Source organism: Pholis gunnellus, assembly GCF_910591455.1.
Source record: "Pholis gunnellus genome assembly, chromosome: 1".
Classification (NCBI taxonomy): domain Eukaryota; kingdom Metazoa; phylum Chordata; class Actinopteri; order Perciformes; family Pholidae; genus Pholis; species Pholis gunnellus.
Window position 1 is genome coordinate 4,660,854 of NC_136528.1, and position 16,492 is coordinate 4,677,345.

The 16,492-nt window shown below is 43.1% G+C and overlaps 2 protein-coding genes across 2 annotated transcripts; both read right to left on the reverse strand.

The window, feature by feature from the left end:
* Positions 1–84: 84 nt before the first annotated feature.
* On the reverse strand, positions 85–6,672 carry LOC306699134 (histone-binding protein RBBP7). The gene is made up of 12 exons (XM_079163650.1): positions 6,528–6,672; positions 5,774–5,918; positions 5,519–5,664; positions 4,201–4,377; positions 3,996–4,111; positions 3,385–3,545; positions 3,124–3,250; positions 2,964–3,041; positions 1,905–1,981; positions 1,496–1,553; positions 1,184–1,294; positions 85–939 (listed from the first exon to the last, which is right to left on the reverse strand). Exons 1-12 carry the CDS (start codon positions 6,541–6,543, stop codon positions 868–870), a joined length of 1,284 nt encoding a protein of 427 aa, XP_079019776.1. The 5' UTR covers positions 6,544–6,672; the 3' UTR covers positions 85–867.
* A 3,361-nt stretch (positions 6,673–10,033) lies between these two features.
* On the reverse strand, positions 10,034–15,821 carry hdgfl3 (HDGF like 3; the record flags this gene model as incomplete). The annotated part of the gene is made up of 6 exons (XM_079165158.1): positions 10,034–10,060; positions 11,087–11,221; positions 13,900–14,061; positions 14,359–14,497; positions 14,815–14,891; positions 15,738–15,821. 6 exons carry the CDS (start codon positions 15,819–15,821, stop codon positions 10,034–10,036), a joined length of 624 nt encoding a protein of 207 aa, XP_079021284.1.
* Positions 15,822–16,492: the final 671 nt, after the last annotated feature.

Below are 16,492 nucleotides of genomic sequence, written 5' to 3' on the forward strand. Positions count from 1 at the left end.
TTTGTAGAATTTGCAACGACTGGATTTGTTGGGTCTTGTGCTATTTGCATGTGCAGCATTAAAGGATGAAGACATAAAAAAATGAAAAGTTATAAAAGTTTTATTGCAATTTGTGGTGCAGGAAACAAAACAAGGCAATTTCACATTATGTAACAGAAAGGAGGGGAAACTGATTTTCTTTCCCTCAAGTACACTAATTTAGTCCCACACCTTTCACTGGAGAGTTTATGTACCTTATGAACAGGAGGGAAGTTCCCTTCAAAGGGCCGCCATGAAGTGTCACATGAGTACGATTATTAAGGGACAAAAGGTGACTGGTGGGAAATAAAGTATAAAAGACGGCTCCCCTGGAGATGGTGAGCTTTTAATCACGGTCTGGACTGATGTGGATCAGGTCTTCTACTGTCCAGGTTTCCTATTTGTTTCTGGAGGGGAGCCAACCAGCTAGTGGCTTTCTGGCTACTCAAAATGTAAAATGACACTTCCCATGTTCTCTTTGACTGGTCTTACCAATAGCTTACACATGAAGGTTTTCTGTACTTTAAGAGTCTTCAAAGCCCCCCCCCCCTCCCCCCAGAGATACTACCACCTGAGCAGGTACGACATTTCAACTCTTATCCTGCTGTAAGTGCTTCAGTGCCGCGGTGAAGTGGAAGCAAGATGAGCCGGAATCCAACAGTCAGTCAGCGAGGGCGGAGTCCACGCGGTCTCCATCTCTTAATGTTTGTTCATGTGGAGAGCAGACTTTTACTTTTGCACTTGATAAGCCAGGGAGGGAAAGGACGGGCCGGGTCTGGGAATGGAGAAGGTGGGGATGGGAGGGAGGGGAGGTGGGGTCGTGCCTGGAGAGACTCATGCAGAGCCGGGTTATGAACCCTGAGCCTCCAGCTCAGATGCAGGGGTGTTGTCTGGCTCCTCGTCATTGTAGATGTTCTCCGCCTGGGAGGAGGTGAGGAAGAGGACAACATACTCATCGATGAACGTACATACGATACAGAATATACCACTACAGGTCTTAGAATGCCGACGTCAACATCTGCCAACACAACCAGTGAGCAGCAAGTCAACCATTACATCCCCCATCAGGAAATCAAGATTCACAAGTTCTCTTTGACTGAAACGCGATGTTCTACTGGTGCATGAGGAGAGACTGGAGCCATCACAATCCCACAGCTGGACTCACCATCTGCCAGACTTGCATGATGTTGTCCTCGGACACGGAGCAGATGACCCAGGGCTCGTTGGGGTTCCAGGAGAAGTCGGAGATCTTGGCCGTGTGGCCGCCGTGGATGAACTGATGGACGAAAAGGCGTAAATTAGAGAAGCATTTTAATAACCAGAAGTAAATGGGTGAGGAAATTCACAGTCTCCTTGTTCTATTTCATGACGTTAATATGTCATTGACCACTGGTTAGTGACACGGCTAAGGGTCTCATGGTGCTCTAAAGGGGACTATTAATACAATCGGTCATCTTGACTATAGGGTGTCACTTACCAGCAGCTCTGGTGGGCCATCCTCCGCATCTTCTGCCGACTGCTCCTCCCCAATTTTACTAGAAAAAGAAAATCAGACAAAAAAAAATACTCTTCACTGAGCTGCTTGTCAAGTGTGATGTGTCCAAATATTCACCACATTGTGAGAGAGCAGTGTTGGCCAACTGTTACACCGTTAAAAGTTGATCTGTAAGGGGTCATCATGAACACTACACCCATACGTTCTTATGAACTCGACTCACTTGTTCCCGGTATGATCCTGTACTGTTGAAACAAGCGGGTTCATATTTCAAAGCCGACTCTCCTGCCGGCATGTCGTCTACACCTAGAGTTCAGCAGCTGGAGCTCGGCTCACAACGATACCGACGGTGTCACGGCTTCACTTACAGATATGCATTATGAGTTATTACCTGAGATCCCAGACGTTGAGGCGTCGGTCGGTGCCGCTGGAGGCCAGGATGGTCTCGTTGTGAGGAGACCATTGGACCTAATGAATTGGACAAGTTGGTCACTGTCACGCTCATACAGCAACATGGTAAAGTGTGTAAAGACTCTCCTAAGGCTTAGTAGCAGATTATTAACAGTAGTCTTCTTCATTCATATTTGAATGAAATACTGTTGCCCTAGAAAAACCAAAAGCCTGAGTTCCCCATTGATGTTCCTCGACCACACGTTTCTGTTTAGGAGACAGATCTGTTCTAGTGAAGTAAGACAAGGGTTCACTTCACGAAGTGCTTGTGTCTGTTAAATGAATCCCATAATATTATCGTTCCGTGTTATTCATCTGATATATTGTATTCAGCAGCATGGCCTGGTGCACAACATGGCACGGTAGTTTCTATGCTTCTCCTCACCTGCTGAACTATTACAAGTTATGAGGTCATATGTGGGATTAATATGAGCTTTGTATTCACATTATCCACAGTACCAGTGATGTCCCAAGATCCTCATTTGAGTGGGTCCCACTGGAGTGAGGTGGTCCCCCATAAAATATGTATTTTGACAAATTGTAGTGTTTAACGTTAAATGGTTATAATTATGTTTATAATTAAAGCTCTAAATCTGGAGTCTGAGTCATCCACTGAGTTTAGTGTTTGACTCTGTTGCCTCCCCTTCTAGTCTGTCACAAATTTTATCAACTCAAAATATCATATAATTATATATATAATTTTTTTTTTTTTTTTTAGAAAGCGTGATTCAATCCATAACATTTAAATAATCCATTCATAAAGTGAGAGATATGTGCACAGACAGTAAGCAAAAGTTCACAACGCTGCATTATCGGGGAGGAAATGTGGTGCTTCCCCCGGACACGTGGGTAGTGAGTCATATTAATTGAATTCCGTGTTCCCATGACAGCTTCCTATTATTACTGTTATTAGGAACTATATTATATACTATTGTATAACATTCATACTATGCTTCACCTGACTAACAAATAAATAACATTAAGTAACTGATTTTCTTACCTGGAAGATCTCATCTTTGTGAGACTCAAAGGAGTGGAGCTTCAGTTTGAGGTTCCTTAGATCCCACAATGCAACAGTCTGAGAGACACAAAACAAGCTTTGCAATAAACAGCTATTCCAATATATTCAATTACAGTGCCGAGTATTTCTTCATCTCTACCTTATCAGCAGAGCCGGTGGCAAGTATGAACTCGCTGTAGGGGTTGAAGCTCAGACAGTTGACCTCGGCAGTGTGAGCTTCTACTGCGTGGCTGGCTTTGGACGTGGTGTTGGACCGGGTGTCCCATCTGGTGGGGGAGTGAGGAGAGTCAGAGGCAGCAGGGACCTCATTGCATTCGTGCAGAACTACAACAGCAAAATAGGGCAGTTTCTAACTGAAAGAATCTCTCGTCCCCGTTCACAGAACCGGACGGCCGCTCACATCATGAGTTTCTGGTCGTCGGCCACTGAGCCAAACAGAGATTCGTGGAGCAGATGCCAGGAGACGTCCTCCACCACCGCTGTGTGGCCGGTGAAGATGGTCTTGGCATCCACAATCTTCCCTTCCTTTGGGCCGGCCCCGATGTCCCATAGACAGATGGTCTGATAAGAGGGGGAGCACAATCCATTATTTTTGCATCACTGGGCATAGCAACAACTCGTACTCACAACTTTACTACAGTACTTATATTTTACAGTACATAATACTGCTACTTACACCCTTTTCACTCCAGCTGTAGCTACAAGGTATTTTGACAAAATGTATAATAAGCTCACACACAATACCATTGGATGTGACACACTGCTGAACGAGTGTCGTAAAGGATGGAAAAGCTGCACCGGTTAAAATAGAAGCGCTCCCGCAGTGACACCTGCACTAGCGTCTTTCCATTGACTGAGTGTGTGTGTGTGTAATCACACTGTACTTGAAATTCACTCCGCTTACAGTCTGAACAAACCTTTGGACCCTTCTTTCTGGCACATACTCTTATTTGCGCTGGAAAAACCAGGATATGAAGGCGGCCCTGTTGGCTTTCACTTCTTGTCACTTACGTGGTCGTCGGAGGCGCTGAGTAGGTTGCCGCTGAGGTTGGGGTTCCAGGAGAGGCCGTACCCTTCTTTCTGGTGGCCTTTCAGCCTTAAGTCGGGACTACACTCCCCACTGGGATCTGAAACACGTACATCAACACCGCGTTCACCTTCATGATGTGCGAGTCACTGGAGTTGTGTGCATTTGGGATGCATGTAGTGATCGAACCTGGCTTCACTGGGTGCTTATTGTAGTCGAAGACCAGCACGTCAGAGGTGGGAGTCTTGGTGGCAATGATGCAGTGGTTCTGGGGCATGTAGCGGGCTCGGTTGACCTCTCCCTCGTGGTTGATCTTGATCTCTATCTCGATCTTCCCGCTTACGGAACCAAATCCACCAAACTCTGACAAGAGAACACAATCAGACTGTAGCACGTTCAAGGTAGGAAGAATGAGAAATGATTGTTATTGTTTTCGGCTAATGTAAAGTCTTGTCTTGACGTCAATCTGGTTTTGAATAATGATTTTTGTCTCTCTGCCTTTCTCTTCTCTGTTCTATTGTCGGCGCTCGTCTATATTTTATTCAATGACGATGCTCGGTCCATCCATAAGAGCAACTCATCTGACACACGTTTGGTTTGATCGTAGTAAAAATCAATAGTCGGGAGAAGAGCAGCATCCTATGAGAGCACATGAGGATAGTCCAAAATAAACATCATGGCTACAAACGGGGAAACAAGACCTGCACTCTTCCTACACAGGGGAGTCCAAGGGCAAATAAAAAATTAACCAAGTTTATTAAAAACAATAATTAAAGATATTCCTTATTGTTGGGACATTGAGTTAGAAAAATAAACTTGTTAATCTAAAAATAGACACTACGTGTGAATAAATACTAAAGCTGGTGACCAGTATGACGTTTCATTTCTGCTCTCAAGCACAATTTAAGAAAGGAGAGAACTCACAGAGAACTCACAGATCAATATGTAGTAAACTAATATTTCACCCCTTCCATTTTGCAGTATGCTTGTTTGGTTTTGTGTGTCGTGAGTTTTAGACTTGGACTGTACCTCAAAATGTGTTCATTGGCCACACTAACGTACTAATACTACCTCTGGCTACACACCAAAGGAGCGGTGAGACTTCAGCACACCTACACACAGCTGGGCAACGTACCTGCTGGAAGACAGAATAAAACAGTTTCAGCATCAAGATGGAATGGCACATGACTCATTCGTAATTTCACTCACCATATAAAATGTCTGAGCTAAGTTTAAACCACGTTCTGACAAGGCCAGCATCTATCATAACTCACATGACAAACTGTGCAAATCTTTCATGAAGCCCGCTATTTATTTTGGTGATTGGTTAAAATAATAATAAAAATATTACAATGTCAACTTGTATGTATGGCAAAAATACACCTACTCTCCTGACCGTACAAAGTAAGGAAACACTATTAAAGTGGTAACGCGTAACTACTATTTGGATGTATGCGAGAAGTATTCTACTGCAGTATTCCTGCAGGGTAACTCCTGGTTTATTTACCTCCTTTCTCGCTGTCGTAGTGCGAGGCATCAAACTGGGCGTCATCGTTCGGTACTTGGACGCTGGCGATCACGAGGTGGTTCTGCTCATCTGATGTATGGGTCCCCAAAACCAGCCTGTGAACGGCATAGTCCTTCCCCTCTGGCCTGCAGAGGTCCACAACATGGACATGATTTTAATCCATACTCTGTAGCAAGACACACTGGGGATTTGAACCACACTTTATGAGGGGTAGGATGGAGAACATGTAAATACCTGTTGACATCTGGAAGCCACTGGACTGTAAGGCTAGGCCACTCTAGCGCATGAGTCATCACCAGATCATAGAGGAAAGGTGTGTTTTTCTTCCAAATCTTGTACTCCTCATTGATGACCCTTTCTTCCACCGCATCATCGTACACTTCAGCAGAACAAACTGAGATAAGTTACAGGCAAATTAGCCATTTTCTTCAGTAGAGTTACACATTTACTTTGAGACAGTTGATTAGGCACACACAGCTACAGTTAAGCTAACGTTACATGTCATGTATAACCAGTCTAGTCTTGCTGGAGCTACTGGGGGTTCAAGACGTTATTCTAAACTATTTAGACTTATAGCTGGTGACGTACTCTGTGGTTTTAACCATATTTCCCATATTCATTATTGGTTTATTGCTCGCTACCACCCACTAACGTGTCGGCGTATTTCTGATGATGGGGGCTGTGGCAGCGTCACAACAAGCAAACACTTCCCTAAGTTGAAATATGTGCTTTCTGGTGCATTGGATGTAATTATACTTGATTTAAAGAGTAGAGGTTTGACATGACGTGTTTAAAAATTAAAATAAAAACGAAACACCGAGAACAGCAAACAGACCGGCCAAGACCAACCCCCTCATAGGACTTTAGCGTTACTAAGCTAGCATGTCATGCTAGCACCCATCTCAGAGTTAAACGGCCGTGGCGCGCGCACACAAAGCGGTACACGCGGGCCACCGCTTTATACGATAGGTACTTGTGATAAACCTACCTTCTTTATCAGCCATGGTCCAAACTCTGCGCTTTGTCACGACGCTCGAAAGCAGAGCAACTCGGTAGACGCTGTTTTTAATGAATACCGCGGTTCCCCCTCGCTAGCGCTGCTTTGGTCGCACCACTACAAAAGTAGGCTCCTTCCTTTTCAGCGCCGAATTACTCGATACCTATTACGCATGCGTCAGTCCACGCATACCGACGAGGGCCAATATTGCGCGCGGACTGCGCATGGGGAGAAGTGACTGCGCAGACGTGGCGGATCCCACCACCTGTACCAATATATTATACATACATTTACATTTTGCTGCCTCGTCAATTATAATTTTGTCAATGCACGTAAACCTTTGCGTCATGGCTTTAGACGAAAATACCTAGAAATAGCATGGGCAGAAAATGCAGGCATGCAAATTGAAAGTAGCCAATTAAACAGATATTAGGTTGTATCATAGTGTATAAATGGAGCTGCATGGACTAATATAGTGTGTGTATTATCACTGATGTGCAGTAGGCTATATAATGCATACACAGTGCACAATATATGGCATTATATACTCTAACACTCATGTATATAGTAATGTTTATGTTAAAGGAGAAATAGTACGCTACTGTTATGTTGTGAGAAGTCAATTGGCAGTTCATTGACAAGTCCAGAAAGACCTTAGCTAGCATGCTAATGTTAGCATGTTAACTGGAAGCTATCCGATCCATTTCCCCCCCCCCCCATGTAACAATTTTGCTTCTCGGTGTGTAATAAGTATTACAGCCTCACTCTGCATTCCAATGAGTTTATTTAGTAAAAGTCTCGTCCATAAACAGCAAAAAACAGTTTACAGTAAATTACAAACCTTGAAAATGCAAAACATGTTCCAAATACGAGCATGACAAAGATCTAAAGGATATTAATAAATTAATAAAAAAATAGGAAAGCATGAGTTTACATACACAAGGGGTGTTCGCTATCATCAAAAAAATAAATAGGTCTATATATCTCATGACGACAATAGCTGAAGCAAAGTAAAGGCAACTGGCACACAATTAAAAGACAGAGTAGCCTGGTGTCATCTTTAATCATAATAAGTAAACTGTCTAAAGTTTGGGGATTTAAAATGCATTATTACTCTGTATGTTTGTCACAATGTTTCAGATGAAAAAACATTTTCACAGCTCTCAGTTTCCTTAGATAGTTAATGTGGTTCAGTTTACTGTTTTAGACGTTGAGACAAGGCAACAGAAAGAAAGTGGAATGTGTATTATTTTTCCCGCCACATGTCCTTCGCACACCAACTATTATCTGACTTTAAGCTAAGAACCAATGGACACTTTTTCTCTAAGAATGAGCACAACAGTAGAGCATGCCACTATAAAAAAAGAAGAAGCTTTGAAATATACAGTGATCTATTTCACAGAGTACACAGAAGAACAGATGTATCACTTTCCCATAAAAAGATGAGACCGAGAGCAGTCCGAGTAGAACACTGGTCCTATATTCTACGACAAGAGTAAAATATACCGTTATAGTTCATCTTCGAGTTACAATGTGTAACCCAGTTGTGCACAACACTTCATACATTTATCTATGTATTTCCATTCATCTTCTTATTTTTTTTTGGTTACATAAAAGAGTAACATATATGGTGATGGATGATGCTTAAAAGCTACTGAATATTTCCTAAGTCCCTCCCATAATTATCCTCGTAAAAAATGCAATTTCAAGCTACAACTAGAGTGATCAGTACAATGCAATACCCAACATATATCATAGATGGCAGGAGAGCATATATATATATATATATATATATATATATATATATATATATATATATATATATATATATATATATATATAAATATATATATATGGAGGTCTTATCAAATGCATTTGTACACAGTGACAGGTGATCGTGAGTGATGCAATACAGATAGGTATGCACGGGTATAAATACAGATGTTATCTACACTATGAATGATTATGAAGAAGAACACGGGCCACTCTGACCCACTGTTTCTTCTGGCCTAAATGTGACATGTAGTGATACGACTGTATTACATCATGTCACATGCACAGTAGAGATGCACTGATACTGTATTTCAATTCACAAACTACTGTTTAAAATGACCTTCTGAACAAATATAACAAGTCACTTTTCAACACCAATTAAAGAGGCAGTAAGTAATCTACTTTAATGTTCTTTAGCGAGTGACGGGGCTGCGGGTAAATACTATTGGCCCTTTTACTTGAAAAAGTGATTCGAAGCCAACCATGTCACATCCTGTTTTCGAGCTTTTCTTAAAAGTGAATGTCAAATGATTTTTTGTCGAAATTGAACTGTCGTAGTTTTGTCACCACGTCTTAAAGTTACCTCGCTATCTTAAAGGCAGAATGAGTAGGAATTGTCGGTTGCAGGTACGTAAACACGCCAGTCAAAGTCGGCCCCTCCTCCCCGGCTCTGGAAGCCACGCCCACTGGCACGCAATTAGGATGATTTGCCAGTGGCAACAAAAAAGCCAACCCCAGATGCGATCATTTTTGTGTATAAGTCTACACATTTCTGTTTTTCGGACGATCCGACTCATTCGCCTTTAAAGCCTGTAAGCTCTGGGAGTCATTCTGTTTTCCATCATGTCAAATGTATTAGCCTAACCCCGAAGAAGTCGTGTTAGTTAACTAACCTTTTTCAATTATTGTCACATTGTGATTTTGCACTGCGACTTGGCAACAAGTACATATTGTTGTCCATATTAAAAATTACTGTGAACATATTCCCGTCTATTCCTACGGGACAATTTAGCCATCAGCTGTAATTGCTGATGCAGTTAATAGTTCCTCGTAAGCAGACCTTCAGATAAGACTATTTTGACGAGGCGTTAAATGATTTTTTCAACATGTACAACAAGAAATAGGCAACAGTTGACATTTTACCGCTATGTTTCCCAGTGAAGCAACAGATTTAGTTCCGCCCACACCGCTCACCTATTGCTTCACAAATAAGTGTCACTTAACAGGTTATGAAAGGGTACACCTTTAATTTCAATATATTATATATATTGGGCTATTGTAGCATGAGCCGAGTAGCGAAAAGCTCCATATAAACACAGCTAACATTATCGCAACGCGTAATTGTTGCCATTAGAGCGACGATCAAAGTCAAGTCAAGTACTTAATGCCCCTTTAGATATCCTATACTTCACGTTTATTTCACAATATAAAACCTACAAGCATTCAGAGTCACTGGATGAAAGCGAAATACAAATCTTAACCTGTCTACTTTAGAGAGTTCAAGACACGACCCCTTGGCATTAAGTTTCAGCGCTTATATACGATGACCGCCACGATACCGGTATCAATACGGGTCCGTCTGTCATACAAATCACACACTGGAAGTCCGACGGAGAGGTGGAGGTGACGATGGCGGCCAGCGTATGGTGCTGATGAGAGATCATGTCGTTGATGCACCTTCCCAACGTCTCAGCTACGGGGGAATGACTTTGTGCTTTCTTCACTTAATGTTCTTCTATGAGCAGCTGGTTCTGGGGGACGCATCAATAAAGAAACACAGGTTTTATTATCAATCTCAGAATGTCTGCTTTATACTTTGTATAGACGAGCTTGTCAGCCGTAACGTTAGAGTTGAACGCTGCCTTCAGAATTCTAATGTGTCTGATGTGGGACGGTTCATTTTACTGATCCGACTCCATGCAGGGGTCCAACAAACTAATAATAACTAATACAATTATTATGGGCTGTAGCTACATTCAGAATATATTTGGGACAAATCAGACACGCTGGTATTAATAATCTAGGCGACGGCGATGGAATTAGTTGTGTGTGTGTGTGTGTGCAGATCCATGTGCACACAATAACTTAAATTGTAACTAAACAATAAAACATATACGCCTAAAATATGTGAATCACACGTCGTCCTAAACAGCCATACGGTCGCCAATCACTCCTTACAGAGGCTTTGTTTTCTCGGTGTGGATTTGAGAAAGACCTGACCCTGACATCCAGATGCGAGTGCGTCCTGTTGCAGTGCTCGGAAGCCAAAACAGCTGGAGCAAATCGAGGGTGCAGAGTCACAGACTAGCGCGCATATAGTATATGTAGTCCTTATTCTCATTGCGTCATTTTTGCAATCTGACTTCCGTTTCAGAGCTCAATGTGCGATCCCAATCCGTGAGCTCGCGAAAGCCCGCCGACATTGTTTTTTTTAAATTGCCCTCACTGTCACAAGGGGTAGACAAAGGTCCGCATTTCAGGTTCAACCAATGGGTAGCGCGGCTAGGATTGTCCTCCACCAAGAAGGACGAAGAGCAGTTGAGACTTTGACTTAAAGCTCTAAACTTGAAAAACCTGATGAAAGAATTTAGTTGCCTTAGAACTGGAAGCTAAAGAAATGTGCATAGGGTGAATATTATGTCGTTTTCAGACAGAAACATTTTTTTGAAAGTGGGGAACTTCAGGTCAAAGGAATTAGAAAGACACTCAGACTTTGTGAATTGTGATTAATGAATGATTAGAGTAGTAAACATGATGCGGGCGTTTATGAATCCCACCTTACTGTCGGTGGTATTTTGGATGATGTCGTTGTCGGGGTCTCCTCCCTCGGAGCCGCTCTTCTGGTCCTCATCTTTCCCGTCCTTCTCCAGGTCGTCCTCTACGGATGAGATCCTCGACAGCTTGGAAGATTTCTGCTACAGACACACACATCAGTGTCAGAATTCTCAGCTAAAAAAAACGTAAATCATGTTTTGTTCGTCCCTTTGATCAACCTGTGTTTAATCCATCGATACACCCGCACATCTGTCTAACTTGAAATCGGAATATTTTGCTTCATGGTTTCTTTTTTTCCAGACAGAATGTTTTGGTTTTACAAAAAAAAAGGGTGAGGATGACGACTAACCGCTGAGCGCTATTTAACGTAACTGGTTTGAGTTGCTGGAGTGTAAACTTCTTCAAACCGCAGAGTGAACAGCGAGACTGGTGTTACCCTCATAGAGATAGAATAGCAGTAGAGCGGACATTGAACTTCTGCGATCATTAAACCAGTGCAAAAGCAAATGGTGATTGTTGTTAGTTGCTATGGTGAGAACACACATCAGTCGGGTCGGTAAGTGTTGTCACAGCTCACCGGGAAGGAGGAGGACGGCTAGCTAGTTAGCAAGGTAGCTTGTTCTCCGGAGCACCGTTAAAACCCAACGCTGCCCACAGCCTGCTGTTCAGCTCATCTTCTGTAACCAGTGTAGCATTAAAGCATGGCGCAACGAGCTAAATTAAATAATTTAACCATTTGGTAATGTGTGTGTGTGGTTTGAAAACAACCAAATTATTGTTCCTGCCTCTCATCACCCAGATAAGCAGAGATCACATTTAATCTTTTGTCAGCTGAGGAGATTCCAGTTCCTTTTCTGAAACCACACACACACACACACACACACACACACACACACACACACACACACACACACACACACACACACACACACACACACACACACACACACACACACACACACACACACACACACACAGTGTTTCAGTGATGTGACAGGACACACACACACACACACACACACACACACAGTGTTTCAGTAATGTGACAGGACAGACACACATACAAACACACACACACACACACACACATAGTGTTTCAGTGATGTGACAGGACACACACACACACACACACACACACACATACAACAGCAAACCGCTCCACAAGAGTGCCAACATTTCTTCGGATGCACCACATGTGCTGTGCGTAATAGAGCCCAGTTGCTAGGCAACAGCGGTTGCTAAGTGAGGAGCAGGATGCATGTGACTTTTTCAACCTGCTTCCCTTTACAGCAGCAGTAATACAGTAACACACTGTGGCAGTGCTCTGCAGCACTCCATCCCTTCAAACGTCAAAGACTTTCTTTTTTTCAAAATAAAGGCAAGGTCAAACAAAGGAGACCGGCGTAATGATGTTCAAAAATGTTCAAAAAAACATTTGGATGAGTGAAATGTGGAGGAATGCCTCAGAGTGAAGCTACAGTGTTGTTTTCAGCAACAACAAAAAAACCAAGTAATCAGCCAGGATGTCCTTCCTGGAAGAATCAAGCCCCTTTACTGCCAATATTGTGTCCACGAACAGAAAAGTATCCCGATACACTAAAGAACTGCTCATGGGTTTGATATATATCCCTCTGGAAATATACACCAGATATATGTTGGAGGATAAGGCCAGACTTTTCTTACTGCCAACATATCCCATGAAAAGACCAACATTACTCAAACAGCAGGAAATAATGCATTTACTGGAGACCAGATCTAGAGATACCAGCATCAACCTGTTTGTACATGTTCGTACCCCGTTTACTCCAAACCATAAGAGGTGGACGTAGTCACCGTGACGTAACCCAGTGGTTTGTGGGCCACCGTTTTGAAGCCTCGAGTTTCGGCGATTTGGCCGTCGCCATCTTGGCTTCTTGCAACCAGTGAACGGAAGTGACCATATTTGGAATGTGGAGGAGTGATGTAGAGACACCGGATACGTCTCTGGTAGCTACAGCGACCTGTCAATCACAGTAAGCCCGCCCTAAAGCATACCCTGCTTTATGGTCTGTTTGACTCTAAATGGACCATCATTTACTAAATGAACATCATGCTGTATTGAAGAAGACTTGAAACTAGAGATTGAGACCATAAACTCATGTTTACAATGTTTACTGAGGTAATACATCAAGAGAGAAGTAGAGTCATTTTCTCATAGACTTCTATACAACCAGAGGAGTCGCCCCCTGATGGACACTAGAGAGAATGCAAGTATTAAGAAGGAGCTTGCCACCTGGTTCAAACAATCAAAATCTCCAAATATGGTCGGCCTAAACCACCCACTTGTTTGAGCTTGTTTCTAACACTTGTCTTTTCAATGTGACTTTTGCGATCGGATGCACCAGATCGGAACTCAACTGTGTCCACACTTGACACTGACCGGATAGTGATCGGATATATTTCGTGGTCAAAGGAGCGGCTGCAAAACGGTGGATGAACACATTTTATTTATTTCTTTAAACGCAAAATTGGAAAACATAGTGTTTACATCTAGCTTAAAACGACTCAGACAGCGGGTCTCAGTCGTATATCACGGCCAAAATAATTCACGATAGCAATAATATTGCAATATCCGTAAAATAAAATTGAAAATAATAATGCTATCCGTCAACTAACTGCCACAAATGACACAGATCGGATGACCTCTGTCTGTACCGTTCATGCCATCTCTCAGTCAAACAAACATGACATGAAAGATTGTCTCTAAATTCATGATATCCAGCCTGATCCGTCCTCGCTCCTGTGTTAGTGTGTTAAACCAGCTGAGGTGGGGTACCTTGGATGTGGCTGTCTTTTTCCGTTTGGACCCGGTCTTCCCTCCCTTCAGCTTTTCCTTGTCGTCTTCGTCCTCAACAGAGTCGCCCTCCTCGCCCTCGCTGCTGCCGTCGGCGGCGTTCCCCCCCTCCTCTGTCTCCGACGAACTCTGTTGCTGGATGGCCTGTGTGTGCGAAAGATGCCCACCGATCGTAAAACTAGAAGCAGAAAATGGCCAGTTCCACAGACAACTGACGCTTCAAAACGTACAAATGTGAGTCTGCAAGTTAAGACAAAGTGAATGCATCTTTCTTTTCTTTCTTTCTGCTGTCGACAGCCATTTCATTTGTGTCTTCCACTTTCAGCGAGGCAACAATGTGGCTTTGTCGAGGATCAAACCTGCCCCCCCCCCACCTCCTCCTTCATGTTTTCTCCCACTGTCTTCTCTCTAGACCACAGACACAATAGAGTGCCGGCTGACCTGATAGCCTGTGAACTTGACTCCAGGGTTGTTCTCGATCTCCCACAGGCCCTCGTTGAAGCCTTTCCTCTTATTGGACTTGCCAAATTTGTCTTTATACTCCTTGTAAGGCAGAAGATCCTTCGGGCCCAGGAATGCACTAAAGAAGGGTGACGGGACAGCTGTTACTTTTACTACGACAGTCTGGAAAACCACAGTGTGTCACGAGTTAAACTCGGCATCGTCATGCATAAAAGTTTACTAATCTAAAGATATCCAATTTTACAGAAACATATAAGCTGCTGAGCGGCTTCAAACCTCAACACCACGAGCATTAACCTGTAATAACCTATAGAAGTAACTGCAACTGTATTACAACTCCTTAACATTCATACAGATCTGAGTGCGGGCAGCTGCTATCCTTTAAATATCTATACACATGAGAGGGATACTGCACATCCTGGGGAGGGGGCCTACGTTTCATGGGTCCCAAAGAAGAAGATGGGGTACTTGTTGGCAGGCGGTTTGACAGCTCCTTCTGGAAGCTCATCAATCTGAAAGACAGGGAGAGAGAAGCTGTTACATTATTTATATATATATATATTATACTCCTCCTTTTTTAGATGCCAGTCATCTGTTAATGTCTACCATGGTACCTTACATTATTTATACTACTAGGAGGATACTATGGGCTTATGTCCTGATCCCATATACAATAAAACGTGGTGAAATGAATCTACTGAGTCAGTCAGACCTGTTGTATAGTGGTAGAAAGATGCTCCAAGTAATTTGTTTCAAGAGGTGAAAGATGATTAAAAATGGAGCCTGGCTGCCTGCTGCACAGTGGGAATCCAACTCATAACACGGTAACCCATGTGGGCCATTGAATTAGAGGCCACGCTCTGTCTGCTGTTAGGCGGCTACAGTGCGTTTCAAACACGGCTTCGTTTACAGCGTATGAGACGGTGCATCGATGGTCGTGTTGGAGCGGAGGGGCCGCGGTTTACCTGAGGTCAGCTACGGGCTTATTTGTGTATTGGGTGACGGCTAAATGCAAACGTTAAATGAACACACACAAAAAAACACATGTTGAACTAATGAGTGGAAATGAATAACGCGGAGGAAAGAAAATGCGTTTCAACTCAAACAACGAGCCGTAAGGAGCGGGAAACGTATTGAGAATGTGGAGCCCAACACATGTACGTTTATTCATTATTTTAAAATGTAAAAAAAGAAAAAGGCTTTGAGTAGACGTTTTGGTACCAGAACTAAGCAGACTAAATGTGGCTGTGGAGTCGCCGTAGCATCCCTCTCCTAGCACCCCCAGAGAAGCAGCGGCTGTTTTGTGTAAATCAACCCCGCCTCCCTCTGCTCCCAGCCCGGCCGCATCCTCGACTCACCCTCGCCGGCCAGTGCGGGTATCCCTTCATCTTAGCGAAAACCAAATCTCCTGCCTTGTATTCCCGCGGCCGTGGTCGAGCCATGTCGCCGGATATTAAAAAAAACAGTCTGATGTGACTTTATAATCCTGTGCAGTTTCTCCCGGGGGCCCTCAACGCAGGGCTAAATTATCGACCATCAAATGTTTTTAAATCAAGACCGCAGTTTACACGGAAATAAATAATTAAAAAAAGAAAACCGCGGAAAACGGGGCCCGCGAGAGGGCTGTCGTCTTACGACCAAATTCAGGTGTAAACGTCACCGAGAATGGCCTAAGTTGGAGTAAGGTACCTGTGAGAAACGCAAAGTCTGTCAGAATATGACGAGTCAAGCTTCCGGTCAACGAAATAAAAGCAACGCTTGACACACGTGTCTTTAATATTTATTTGACTCGCATACGCTTAAAAAGTACGTCTGCAACGTGTTTCTTTTTTTTAATCCAAGAATGAGAAGATACACAAGTGTTGTCTCTACTTCACCTTGTAAAAATGTATCATATCATGCATCACCAACACGTGAGTGTATTACAGATGGTGAAAGTTGCCAGAATATTACCAACAAAGTGACGCAACACATGCTAATGATAAAATAACACTTGTTTCATTGCCCGCATAGACTACTCCAAAATCACGTGACTCCGGTTTCAATTGAAGTCCATTCACTTTGGTCATCCCACAGTTTCATGACAGTTTGCGTCCACTTGGTGGAAGCATCT